Source organism: Pelmatolapia mariae, linkage group LG8, assembly GCF_036321145.2.
Source record: "Pelmatolapia mariae isolate MD_Pm_ZW linkage group LG8, Pm_UMD_F_2, whole genome shotgun sequence".
Classification (NCBI taxonomy): Eukaryota; Metazoa; Chordata; class Actinopteri; order Cichliformes; family Cichlidae; genus Pelmatolapia; species Pelmatolapia mariae.
Genome location: NC_086234.1, coordinates 22,127,820 through 22,141,829, shown reverse-complemented (window position 1 = coordinate 22,141,829; position 14,010 = coordinate 22,127,820). Strand labels below are relative to the sequence as shown.

Genomic DNA, 14,010 nt, shown 5'->3' with positions numbered 1-14,010 from the left:
AGTAAAGCAAAGGCTATACCGCATAAAAGTAGTCTATAAATACCTTTAAACTGTCATTCAGGACAAAATTATTTTCATTTGCCGCTTTAACATGTATAAGATTAACTGGAATAGTTATTTTTTTATGTGAACCTGTCTTACATTTGCTTGATAGCTAGGTGTAGAAAACAGCTATAAAACTGATAATACTTTGTTAGCGCTATTTTAAATGTTACTCATCACTTTTGTATAACGTTTTCAGTAGAAGATGAGTAGTTGAACCCTTCAGGTGTTTAAATAACCCTTTAGCAAGTAGAAAACATCCACCTTTTCCCATTGAACGCGACATCATTCCAAAACGTTGCAAAACCGTCGCTTCCGCTTTGCAGACGTAGCCGCCGGGAACGCGCAGGCGGTTTTGAACGCCCCCCTGGTTCTCATTGTGCAGCCGAGGAAACATCGGAAGGTTTCGACGACGTTGGTATGAAATGGCAGAAACTGCCCGGGTCGCGGAAGCACTGAGACTAGGTTGCGTAGAAGCTACACATGTATTTTGCGGTGTTCCCAGCCTGCTAGTGTGACGGAAACGGGAGTGTAACCGGTGGGAAGAAAGGGATTAAAGCGCTGTTTTCCTCCTAAACACCGTCCAGCTTGTGTCTCCGGCAGCAGGCAGCGAGTGGCGACTGCGGGGTCGACACTGTTGGAATTAACCAGAGAGGGGTGAGCTCGACATATGGATTTTTTTTCTCCCACTGAGACATGTTTGACGTTTTATTGTCAACTGCTGGGAGGGGAACGGACAAATGTGGGTCACACACGTTACTCTAAATAGGTGTCACCATAACGTATAGGGTGACCAGCACCACAGCAGGCAGGACAGGTCTGGCCTAAATGGTACAAGACAACCAGAGTGAGCGGCTACACTGGGAAGTATACCTATCCATGTCATTAGCACAGCTTACACCGCCGAGAGTGAACCGGGTGGTGTTTGCCACTCGTGAAATCCGCAAGGAAACCGCTATGACCTCCAGCTTGTGCTCACCTACATCCCCAGTGTAAACAGAAATCACTTATTAACGCCTTTGAATACACCCTGTTTTTATTCAGCACCGGTTTTCTGCTTTTTTTATGTTTTGTGTTTGGCAGCATAGCTGTACAGCTTGTAACATCACAGAGGTATATAAGTATCAGGCTCAGACTGCAGTCTTTGTGCTTTTGTGTGTTTTTAATGTGATGATTTAACCTGCAGATTGACAAATGTACTCCTTTTTTTGCCAGTTGCATCAGTTTGAGAGCATTTCTCAGCTCCTGTCTTTATTCTAAACAGGGATGAGATCAGAGGATTGTGTGTTTCTTATCTAACACACGAGATTATTAGCTGTATTAAGAATTTTATCATATGGCCAAAGTTGGGTTAGGCAGAAATCACCCCAGGTTGCAGCTTGTGCACTCACTATGTGCATCTTGGTTACACTGAAGTGCTTCTGTCGTCATATTTGGGCGATGCAGCTCTCACACTGCACTGCACATTGCTAGCGGGGCTTTTGGGAACAACCTGCCAAGAGGACAGCGATGGTCAGGCCAAAAGATCCAAGAAATCTGATTCCTGCACCAAAAGGTAGCCTGCAGAGCCGGGATTATGAATCCACATCGAGCCCACTCTGACATCTTGATACTGAAATGTCCGAGGGATTTTAAGCCTCTTAACTTGTGAATTTTACCATGTTTTCAGCTGATTTGTGTTGTCTTTCCGTGATAACTGTTTGTATCTAGACACCCATCAGCAGGCCATTTTATTAGTAGACACAAGTGTGTAGCATCATTTTTTTTGGTGAGTGGAGTCATTGTTTGACATAAAACCAGTTGTCACGGTAGCGATGCAGTGCTCGTCCTGCTTTAATTCTTCTGCTGGGACCAGCCCTAACACAAATACAACAATTAACCCAGCACGTCACAGTTCAAACAGTCACAGCTGAGAGCAGAGATGGTTGTGCCTCTCTGCACTTTTAGATTATGGACACAAAAGGTTGGTCCATATTGCTTTGTTTTTGCCTACAGAGGCCCTAATAGCATATACATTAACCTAAATAAATTAAGCTTCTTAAAAGAAGGGCCCAGAATTTCTGAGCAGGAAATGGAAAACAATCATTTTTTTGTATGTTATGAATTGTGACGCGTCCTCTTCATTATCTGCAACATTTTACACACTGCGCCGGTCGTCTTTGTTGTTTTCAGACAGCGTCTGTGATTTGACATCGGTGTCACAGTGTTTGCTACTACAGTATTAAATAGTAATGTTAGACTGTTATCAGTTATGTTTACATACTTGGGTTGTGGACGTGCGGTCTCATATAATGCATATATTTACTGTAAACAGCATGCTGATAAGACACTTAAGCGGAGCCAGTTTAAAAATGCTAAACTAGTCGACAGGGTGGGGGGAACAATCCAGTCTGTCAGCAGCTTATCCAGCTGCCTGGTTCGGTACCTGTAGAATGTCACCATTCTAAAAGTCTCATCATCATCCATGAGCTGAACTTCTTATATGTTGGCGACAACTATGATGATGCTACCTGCAGGTCCTAACTGAAATTGGCTTTCAGGCTGTCAAACAGTGCACTCTTCAGTTTGTAGGAATATTTTGTGTTTGACCAGGCGTTTCCTCAGATTAGATTTATTGCCTTATATTGAATTTTGAGCTACAAATAATGCAGAAAGCACTATTTTGAAAAATGGAATCACACCTGAGACTGCTTTCTGCTTTCCACCGCCTCCTTTTCTGCGCATGTTGTTCTTCTACATGTCGCAGAGCTGGCATCAGATGCTTTGGGTCCCTTTGTTGTTCTAACCCAGTTTTTTTTTTTTTTTAATTTATTTATTTTAAAGTCGAGCCTTATGTTGTCTCACACATTAAAATAATAATTCCCAGTGTCATCCTCAGAGTGAAGATTACAGCTTATTAACTCTGGTATCAGATTAGTACTTGATACTGGCAGATACCTAAAGCCAAGGTATTGGTATCCTATCAGGACTGGAAAAAGCTGAATGAGCGGATCCCCAGTCTGGAGCCTAGGGGATGGGTCTGTAAACTGGTATTATAGCATGTGCCCCTCTGCTTTATAGATTGGTGAAGCTTTTCTTGTGGTGTGTTTCCTGTCTGCTACCACGAGGCATGTGATACTCACACAAATTATCTGCCTGGTTTGTTTTTTTTTTGTTGTTGTTTTTCTTTTTTAAAATTTTGGTTTTTCTTATTCAGAGTATTGTCAATTACTTGATCAGCAGTTTGTCAGACAGCTTGAAATCTAGGCCAAGATTACAGGAAGTTTAACAATAAAGCCCCCGTGGTTTGTGCCTGCAGACGGCCATGAGAGAAGTGTCATTCAGGGCCTTCATTGGTACCAGAATTTGGCACTGAATAAGGCCTTGTGAGCTCTTATCAGCAGCAGCTACTTTGGCTGAGTGCGAGCGCTTTGAAGATAAAAAGCGATACTGCTGGTGGAATCGACTGTGGTCACCCAGATAACTTGGAACTGTTTGATATTTGCAAGAATCTCGCGTTTATGGTTTTTCTTTTCTGGGTGAAACGGAACAAAGGTAGACAAGACGGGAAAAGAAGGATCAGCTCCCAGCAGTGACAGCATGATGGACAGCTGTGTGGGAGAATATCTGGACAGGAGCGGCAGTTCAGAAGCCATATCTGCCACTTTTTGACACAGTTATCTGTTTAGTTCTGTCTGGCTGTCAGAGACCTTATTTGCCCACCACCAGTGTGTCAGTGGATGGCAGTAGCTGTGCCACGTGTGCTTAATTTGAACTCTGATACAGCTGCAACTTTCATGTGCCACATGTGTGTTTATAAAAGCGGGTTGACGGGTTTAAAAATACAATAGTGCTGTAGTATTGTCATTTATTTTCAGATTAGCATGTACAAACTAATCCTAATTAATAACTGAGTCAGTTGTCAAAAAACCTGCACCACTGCTATGGCAATTTTTCTTTAAAAAATGTCTTAAACCTTAGTTCTACTGAGCTGCTTCAGTGTGTTTTCACATGTGTAAAAACATTTATCATTAAGAGCAGGATAATAACATACATTAGCTAATTAAATGGTTGGAGCTGGTGTCTTAAGAAAACATCCCTGATGCTTGGGCCTGGCAGAGCGTTCAAAAGCCAGCTCGGCTCTGGTGAGAGCAGCTTACACTCGGAGTCCTGCTTGATTTCCATTTGGAAAACTGCAGAATCTTACCTGTGCAGACTAAATAATTAATAAGCTAGTTTAACAGCTTCTTGCACAGTTAAGTATTTCCTGATTCATGTTGAGACAAAGATGATTTTTTCTTTTTCATTCAGTTATATGTAGATCTTGGCCCGTCTTACCTTTGTGGTTGTCTAGGTTTGTGTTGTTGTGATTGTAATTTCTTATTCAAGTGGTTCAAACCTACCTGTGTAGGTTGACTGGATTTGCAGCTCCACAATTCCTTTACATACATTATTTTATTTTCATGCAGGCTTCCACACATGCACGATTCGCTGCTTTCTAACAACTGAGGTTGATGGGGCTGATAGCTTGATATACTCCATCAGATTGCTGAGTTCCATCTTAAAAGGAAGCTGGGGATTTACCTGTCTCACAGGGATCCTGACAACCTTTGCACTGCTCTTCCTTCACATAGGAGAAATGATCATGTACCATTTGTTTAGACATACTCTTTGCAGCGCTGGGATAGAGCTACACATACTAAGTAAAACAGAGCTTGAATACGCCCTCTCCCTCCTGTGTGGCCTATATTTGATATGCTAAATGACTTTTTCTGAAAAGCGTGTCCAGGAGTGTTTTGCATGGTATTTCTGGTCTGTGCGCAGAAGGATACCTCTGGCAAATAAAGCTGACATTTTTGCTTTGTGGTGGATGCGGCTAAATGTTGTACATGAAAGAAGCTGAGCTCATTTGGATTTAACGGGGAACTGAATATGAAAGTGACGTGGAGGCCTCAGAGTATTCGCTGTCAAAATTACGCTAGACATAATTGTTCTAGTAAATTCTTGCATAGTTGCTATAGTAGTCTAATAATTACATGATGAAAACTGAATCCTTAAAACCATTGCTGTTTCATACCTAACTTCATTTAAGAGCTGCTTTGAAACATACTAACGACAAATTTTTTTTTCCTCTGATTCAACAAAAGCTGGTCAGCTGGCAGTTTTACTGTGTCTCCTTGGTAGTCGGCAGCATGCAAAGTGAGAAAAATTAAATATCTTCATAGGTCCATCTAGCTGAACTGGATAATTTAAACTTAAATTATTAAAACAAACTAGTGGGGCTTTACACAGTGAGACCTGACCTGATAATTATGATGATGATGATGATGAGATGGCCTTTATTTGTCAGTTGCAGTTGCCCACAACCGAGATGACAGACCTTGCCAACCGTACATACAATACACAAACATCACATTGGGGAGACAGGTCAGGCTAGGTAGCAAGGGGAAAAAAACATCGAAATGTGTAACACAAAAGGATAATACAGGAATGCACAGATATCAACACACCATAACACAATAAAACACAGACAAGCAACATTCCAGTGTGTACAGCTGATCTGGGACCGCTGCAATCTTTGATTGCGCCTCCAGCTGATCCGGTGTCCACATCGGATGGGAGGTAAGCATGGGAGGAGGCGTTGGATTCGGGGGAGGGAGGGTGATAGTGAGGGCGTATCAGTGTACATGTTTCGTGCATGTGTGTGTGTGTATCCCGTGTTCAGCTGAGAGAAAGTGTCACCACGCCCGGTTAAGCGTCAGTCAACAGTCTCCAGGTGGCCTTGAAGGAGGTACAAAGAGTTCTGACAACAATCCTGTTATCATGGGAAGAATTTGTTGTTCCAGTCAGCTTCAACCTTGGCAGGCCTTCAGCTGGCGCCAGGGGGGCCACATGAGTGAAGATGGTGAATGTTTGGGTTTAGTGCAAACAACTGCATCCAATTTTTACAGTTGGTCTAATGTCCATCACTGGTCACCAATTCTCTCAATTCCCGTTGTTCTTCTCCAAGATGTTATCCATATTGCAGAGCCATGAGCTTCTCCAAGATCTTATCCATATTGCATTCAAAACACAGTCTGAGTACTCACAGTCCTGCCAATCGTCTATCATGTCGGCCAGCCTCATGGGATTTTGAACAGCTGTAGCTGCTTCTTGTTCTTCGATAAGCCAGGTCCAAGCCAGCTCCAATCAGCCCGAACTCTGTTATCGTGGTTCCAAATTGGTAGATGTCGTTCATTGTCCTCCATTGAGAGTGTCGCCAGACACACGACGCAACCGACCATCGAGTATCCGGCAGCAAACGTCTCCGCAGGACAATCGGGCTCTCCCAAGCCCAGCAGGGTGTCAATTCCGTTACGGGACCAGTTGATCAAATCCATAATTCTTTAGGTTTTAGAGAACAAGACTGGGAAACTCTTTGAGGGTTAGAGTTAGACGAGACTAGACAAACACATAGAAGCAGCAGCAGGGAAGATAAGGGAGGGAGAGGGGAAAGATGCGTCCGCCTCCTCCGAGAGCCAAAGAGGGTTATGAACCCAATCCAGCATGCAGTTGAGCCAAAGAGACCAGTGCAAAGAGAGAGATCCTAAACACAAGAATAACCAAAACAATCTGACTGTATGGTTCAAAGACACACGAGCTAAAAGGTGCGTTTGCTTTAATTTGGTTTAGTCTGTGGACTGAAAAAGAGAGGGACCATTGGGCTTGTTATCTGCACTCAGTTCAAATGCCTGCATCACTGATGGTATGGGGTGCATTAGTGCCTGTGGAATCAGCTTGCACATTGGAAAGGCACCATAAGGGCTGTAAGGCTCAGACTAGTGTCGGTTGAAGCATCGTACAAGAGCTGGTTGGGGTTTAAGGGAAGGATGGCTGCAGGTTTAATGTATGAGGAACATTGAGTGCACAGTTGGATACTATTACGTCACATTAACACAGCAAAATGTTGCATTTTCCTTCAGCTGAAATGCCAATCCAGAGAGCCTGTGTAGGTAAACTCTGATTAAAAATGCATGAAGGCTGTTATTGAATTTAGCAGCTAGTACATTTATTATTGTTTCTCCTGCTGTTTTGTTGTGTACACTGTGTGTCTTTTTGTTAAACATCCAGCAGCACACTTCTTGCTTGTGTTCAGGGTTGTTTGTAAGTTGTGCTCTGTATTCATCCCTGTACCTCTTCTCCGTGCGGCTTAGATGCCGAATTTTGACAAGGTTCTGCAACGGGGAAGAGAGATGTTCTGATCAGAGTCAAAGAGAATAATGCAGCAGGAGAGGAGAGGGCACAGATGAAGAGAAGCAGAAAAGACAAAACACAAGCAGCGCAGGCAGAGCTGTGTTTAGAGCAGACATGCAGGGTGGCATGTGAGCCAGTATAAACATCCATTTCTGAATGAATCTGTTGGTTTCTTGTAATTCGGGGTTGCCAGTTTTAATTAAAACTCAAAAGATGCGTCTTCAAACAGACACGCATCTCATTTTTGATACTTGGAATTGGAGCCCTGTTCTTGTTGGGCATCAACATACAAGTAGGAATATCCAGTCACTAGTATGTCACTTTACAGCTGGCCTGAGGATGCATCTTGACTGACCACTTATAATAGGATCGTAGTTTATAGGTGAGTGTATAATGTCTGAGCCCTGAAAGGAACCAGCAGACATGCACGCATGCATGCCCTGCACTCAAAGTCAAATCTTGACCACATCTTTTAAGTCCTACAACCTGATCTGTACTGTGAAAACACAGTACTTTATTTTTAGTGTGCAGTTTAGCCAACAGCTATAGGCAAAACAAATAGTGTATTTTTAAAAATATGGCAGGAGGCACATTATTTGAAGTGACTACCGCCGCGTTTGAAGAAACGCAGCAAAAAGAATGTGACCCCGTGTGACGTAGACCACTTCAGAATGTGGTCTACCAGATCCAATCTCAGTACGTATTGGGTGCTTTCACACCCGTCACTGTTGGGCAAGAGCAGTGACTCAGTTCCTTTCTGCACTGCGTCTCAGATGTGACTCAGGTTTAACTGAGGTGTTTTTGACTTCAGTCCTTCAAAGCAGCGTTGAAGCAAAAGTGAAGAAAATGAGATAAAGCTGAATGTTCTAGCCCTCAGCAGTTGGCTGTGTTTTCTTCTGTTCTTTGAAATGCACCTGTGTTGGTCACTTGGAGGGGCAGCAGCAGTAATCACTGTTTGACTGAAAGTGTGTGTTCTGGGTTTTATACTTATGCATTAAATGTGCCATAGGTACTTGACCCTTCTGAAATCCTACACTGTGCTGTATCCTCATACACACCTTCTTAGATATACTACATAGAGCTGGGCGATATGACCCAAAATTCATATCTCGATATTTTTTAGCTGGATGGCGATATACGATATATATCTCGATATATTTTTTTTTTAAAGCCATAAGGTAAGAACAAAAAGAGAGTTTAGTCAAAGCTGTGTCCCAGATGTCACTCAGGCACTTTTATTAACATACAGCGTAGATGTACATGAAGAAATTACTCAAAAATAAATTATCAGCATTTATTAAATAATAATGCTCCATAAATAAAAGAACACAATGTTGTTTTTGTGCATAACAAAAAGCTCACAATTGTGCAGTCAAAATGTAAACTAAAAGACGCTGAGCATAATAACAAAGACAGACAGATTTCACAGCTGCTCTATTCCCAAGTTCTACTGCGTGACTGACAGCCTTGAGTTTGAAATCCTTTGTAACCGTGTCTCTTAACAGGTGCCATTTATGGTCCTTATACACACACAATACGGTAATATTACGTTGAAGCACAGTACGTATCACTCCGCGAGGCTCCACTACGGTAGCCGTAATGCCCCGACAATCCATCAATCGGTGCGGCTCCGTAGCTTACCAAAGTCGTACTAAAACATTTTTTGACAGATTGCTGAGCGCCGTGTACCACATAAAAACGGTTCGCAGTCAGTAAGCACAACCAGAATTCATACATAAGGTGCACTGTCGATTTATGAGAAAATGAAAGGATTTTAGGTCGTTAGCGCCGTTAGCTCGTTAGCGCGGTTAGCTCGCTAACACGTTGACGCCGTCCAGCCCCACGCACGGGGCGATCCGCGGTAACTCGTTAACGGAGATTTGCCGTGTTCATCTTGTCGTTGCCTGCAGGTGAAGCTATGGGGGAGGGGGAGTTGTGTTCAGTGAAGGAGAGGCGAGGCCCAGTAACGCAGCGTAGAGACAAAAATGGACGAAAGAGAGGCAAACTTGCGGCTCCACAAGTATAATTATAACGTAACATAGACTATATCGATATAAACGATATTATCACATCTTATATCTCGTATGATAATATATCGATATTTTTAAAAAAAACTCGATATATCGCCCAGCTCTAATACTACATATCGAGTCATCACAGCCATACCACATCTGTTCGGTACTGCTGTTTCTGCTACTTATGCTTCTGCTGCCATTTTTCAAATTGACTGGAACAGAATGATTCAATTCCAAGAGAGAGACCCCACCACTAACTAATGCTTCAGCAGTGAAAGGATAGAGCAACACAGGCACACTACCCCCAGGTTTAAAAGCTGGCACTGGTATCGGTCACTTGCTTTCTAGATTAATCTTAGTAAGTAATCACAGAATTTAAGATCACTCCACTGCTGTTATAAAGGTGTTTTTTCCCAAATAATATCTTCCATAACAAAACAGTATTTGTTGTTGTACTACTCTTACCAACAGAGTGCTTTGTTTAATATGATTTTGTTAATAGACATATTTCTTTGAAAGCTATCCTAGATAATAAGTTCTTAATTTCTGTGTATCAAACAGAGTAGAGGAGGTTGGTGGGCTAACTGATACTGAAAAGGAAGAGGGTGGGGTGTGGTCTGCCTGCAGTAGCTGGAGAAATCCAGTTCCGGGAATGACCCGTGGAACGTACAGCTATCACTACACAGCCAACCTCCTCAGCACAATGCTCCAAATTCCACTAATGATTTGTCATCTTCATCCCCTGCATGAAACCCAGCTTCCTTCTTCCTCTGTGCCTTGATCACTGCTCCCGTCGCCCTGACCGTTGGAATTTATATATGTGTGCGCAGGTCCTCTGGGCTATAAGTTGGATTGCAGAGGCTTAGTTGTCATTACAGTTGATGAAGCTTCCTTTAGGATTTGAGGCACGGCTGGTTTGATTTTTCTGAGATTAATGAGTTCTTCCGGGTTTAAATGGGGGGGAAGAAGCGGAAGAAAGCAAGACAGGATTTGTACCATTATGTTTTGCGCTGCCGTAGACCTGATCATTACAAGTCAGTTATTTTCAAGAAATAGATCTGATTTTGTTTGATACAGATAATGATCCTAAATATTCATTATGAAAGGGTCATACATAATGCTAACACTGTGAACATTTGATTAAATGTAACCGATAAGATAACTGCTTCCTCCTGGCTTGTTTGATTGAATTAACTAGTAGCCATTGTGAGATAATAAACTGTGTCAGACGGCCTGTATTGTGGGATAGTGTATGGAAATACTTTCCTGAGTGCTTCAACAGAAATTCTTCAAATATCAGTTTTAAATTCGGTGCAGTTTTCAGAAAATAGTTTAATTCTGCTAGGGCAGAATTAAAAGAACAGTAATTAAACATCAGGTGGTAGGAAATCTATAAACTGTAGATAAAAGATGGACCTAGCCACTGTCACATCACTCATTAGTTTTGAACTTTCAACTTTAGTTTTTGTTTTTTATTTCTTTCAAAACAGTAAAGCCCCTTTTCCATTAATACTTACTCGGACTCGGATCGACTGGTTCACAACCCAGTGTGCGTGCTTGTCATCATAGCAACGCGTCTGGGCATCCAGCGATGTAATTAATTTGCGACATGAACACTACAACAAAGGTGGACATGTGACTTTTTGTGAGACACAGGGAACACAGCCATTTTGTTTTTTTTTTGGGGGGGGGGGGGTTTGGTGGCTTCAATTTTTGTGAATGAGACGCTCTCATGACTCATTCAGTGATGCTACTGCAGTGTGGCGACGTCACATTTTAGTACCTGCTCGGATCGCTTGGAATCCCGGTCGAGCAGGTACTAAAAAAGTTCCTGGTACCAGGTACTATGACCTAATGGGAAAATACTGAAAACCGTGGCGAACCGTGCCGAGTCGATCCGAGTAGGTACTAATGAAAAAGAGGATTATGTGACTGGCAACTGGAAGAAAGGGTACCACAGAGGAGTGATCAACTAATATATGTTCCTGCCACCTAGCTTGGTTAGTAATCTGTCTGTGTAATTTTGAGCGCCAGAGAAACTTAAGAGCAGACTGTCGCTGTGCCTTTAAAGCCAGATCTATTTGTTTATGTGCTGTACAGTTGATCTGTGGGTATGGACTTTTGGAACTAGTCCCACATGGTGACTGAAGTAAGTCCAGTTTTTAGAACTTGTTTACTTGCATTTCCTGAACAGGAAAGCCTTGAGAAAAACACTGTTGAAAATGTAGCTTTTCTGTTTTGTTTGATGTAATGAGTCAGTGAGGGTGGTCTTTGCTCAGATCTGATAGATTTGTTCCTCCAGTCTCAGCACAGTACAGTGTGTATCATTTACTCGATGATTTATCTGCTTAGTCTGTCAATTGTAGCATTTACAGACACGCGGAGACGCATTTTCAACACTTTTCTGCTTTGTCATTCACATTTTTATGCACAAATTGTAAATATGCCAAAAAAGAACGGTGGAAAAATACTTATTGGCAGAGATAACAAACGGCAACTTGGATGCTGGTAGGACCTGTTCACATACTTTGCCTGGGGACAACTATTTATGGCTCACTGATTTTACACTGGGCTTTAAACATAAAGAGGGTGTGCTGTAACACACAGCTATAGTGCTTCTTGATTGAAACATATGTTCTAGAAATCTCTATAGTCTGATCTCCTGTTAATACTTTGCAGGTCTTGAGAGGCGAGCTCCATTTGGATGCCCAGTCACCGCTTTTGTCCAAGACTTCACCATGAACCGAAACAAGCGTGAAAGGGAGTACTACAGTATAGATGTGGGCGATTCAACTTTTACAGTTTTAAAGCGCTACCAGAACCTAAGACCCATTGGATCCGGAGCACAGGGAATTGTTTGGTGAGTATATTTACTTTCTGCTGACCCAGATGACACCCTTCACTTGCAGATCGGTCACTTCTTTACTCAGCGAAAAGTTAGATTTAACTTCACCACCAAAACCTGTTTAACATTTGATGAAAGCTTGAAAAGCACACCTTGGACTTTGCCGGCTGCCGTTGACGAAAGTTGATAAGAACAGATGTAAAAAGAGCAGCATAAGTTGCATACAACACAGAAAATCGATGCATAATATTGTATTTGTTGACAGCACAGTGTGGTGTTATGTTTCCTGAGAAGTTTTGTTGATGTGAGTGGGTTAGGTGTTGGAGTGAAGTGATCCACAGCACAATTGGTTTCTGAAATTTTCTGGGGTTTTTTATATATAGATAGATAGATAGATAGATATTTTCACGGCTCATTGCAAATATGAAAGAATACCAAAAAAAACCCCAAAAAACATATTTTGCTTATGCATCAAGTGGTTGATTGGCCCATCAAAATCACATGGGCTTTCAGAATTAATCCATTTCAACTTGTAACATAAGATGAGCTTGACGAACTCATCTAGCGTCTTTGCTTTCATTAACCTTCTCTCTTCCTCATACCAGGTAGGAATACCAGAAAACTGATGCACAACACAGTTAAGAGTTTCAGCTAAGACTTTAGCTTGTCATGTAAGAACTTGCTGGCTATAAAATCTCAACAACTGCAGTGCTTAGTGCTGGAAAAGGATTAATAGTGGGCCTGTTAAATATTTCTTTATTTTCTGCCCCATCTGTAATGTTACGACGCCGTGAGGTCGTACACGCGTGATCAAAGTTTTGTTTAAAATAAGAAAGTCAAGTATGTAAAAGTAATCCCTAAGAACCAAAAGCTCAGGCTTGACACTGCTCTAAATGCTCAGTTTCTTGTCTGTTATGTCAGTGAGAGGGGATATTCCTAATATCATCAATTCAGGCATACAGACCCACTCACATGAGGGGTGGACTACAAAGCAATTACAACACAGAGCCCTTTTTAACATGCACGTTCTGCTTCAGGCATTCTGCACACTCACATTTCTGCACCATCTGACTCTAGTCCTCACAAAATGACACAATTGAGTTCCACCTACAAGAGAATCAGCTCATATGAAGCTTATAAAAAAATATTACTAGAAAATCCTACAGAGGGATGCTGCATAAAACAATTGTAAATGTGTTTGTTTGTACACTTGTTTGACTATTCATTTTATTTCTATGACAGCTGCACAGTGGAGCTCTTTAACGTGACATTTAAGAGCATTTGCTGACATTTTAGCAGTATAAAACAGAGCAGCACAGCAGGACTGAACATGTTCACGCATTTTCTACAGTTATAACTAAAGTTCCTCTGACAGTGTAAAGCATACTTGGCATTACTAATGTACAGCTCTGCATATGAAACATCACTTATAGCCAGCATTGACAAGAAAAGAATTTGGGTCTACGTGGTGCTTTATCCAGCCAATTATAAACCTAAGCTCATTGGCAGTGATGTTGTTTTTTTTGTTTTTTTTAACAGATAGAGTAACCAACCTAAGTTTAAAGTAGGAGGAGACATTATGGGCTGTCCGAATGTATTGCTCAATAGACAAAGTTTGCTGACTCATTCTGCATAGAAATTTCCGTTCCTCAGTTTATCAGTTATTACCAACTAAATTTGTTTCTTTTATTTAAAAGGAAACCGTACGGGTGTAAGGATTTAATATTTTGGTTGCAGAAATTAAGAAAAACCAAGCTTTGTTGTTTGAATAGTGTAAAAAATAGGTCTCCCTCTCTCTTTCTGAGGCCTCGGGGAGCGTGTTATATGTTCTATTAGATGGATTTTTAAAATTCTCTCAAACCACATATGGTATATTTGGTCAGGTTTAAAGCCGAG

At 41.7% G+C, this 14,010-nt stretch overlaps 1 protein-coding gene across 3 annotated transcripts in view; it reads left to right on the top strand.

Annotated features, from left to right (window-relative positions):
- The first annotated feature begins 415 nt into the window (after positions 1 to 415).
- Positions 416 to 14,010, top strand: part of mapk8b (mitogen-activated protein kinase 8b) — a 32,486-nt gene continuing 18,891 nt past the window's right edge. For all 3 annotated transcript variants that reach the window (XM_063481542.1, XM_063481543.1, XM_063481544.1), the window contains exons 1-2: positions 416 to 699; positions 11,949 to 12,129. In XM_063481542.1, the coding sequence (XP_063337612.1) occupies positions 12,008 to 12,129 (122 nt within the window). In that variant the 5' untranslated portion in view covers positions 416 to 699; positions 11,949 to 12,007. The remainder of the gene's footprint in view (positions 700 to 11,948; positions 12,130 to 14,010) is intronic.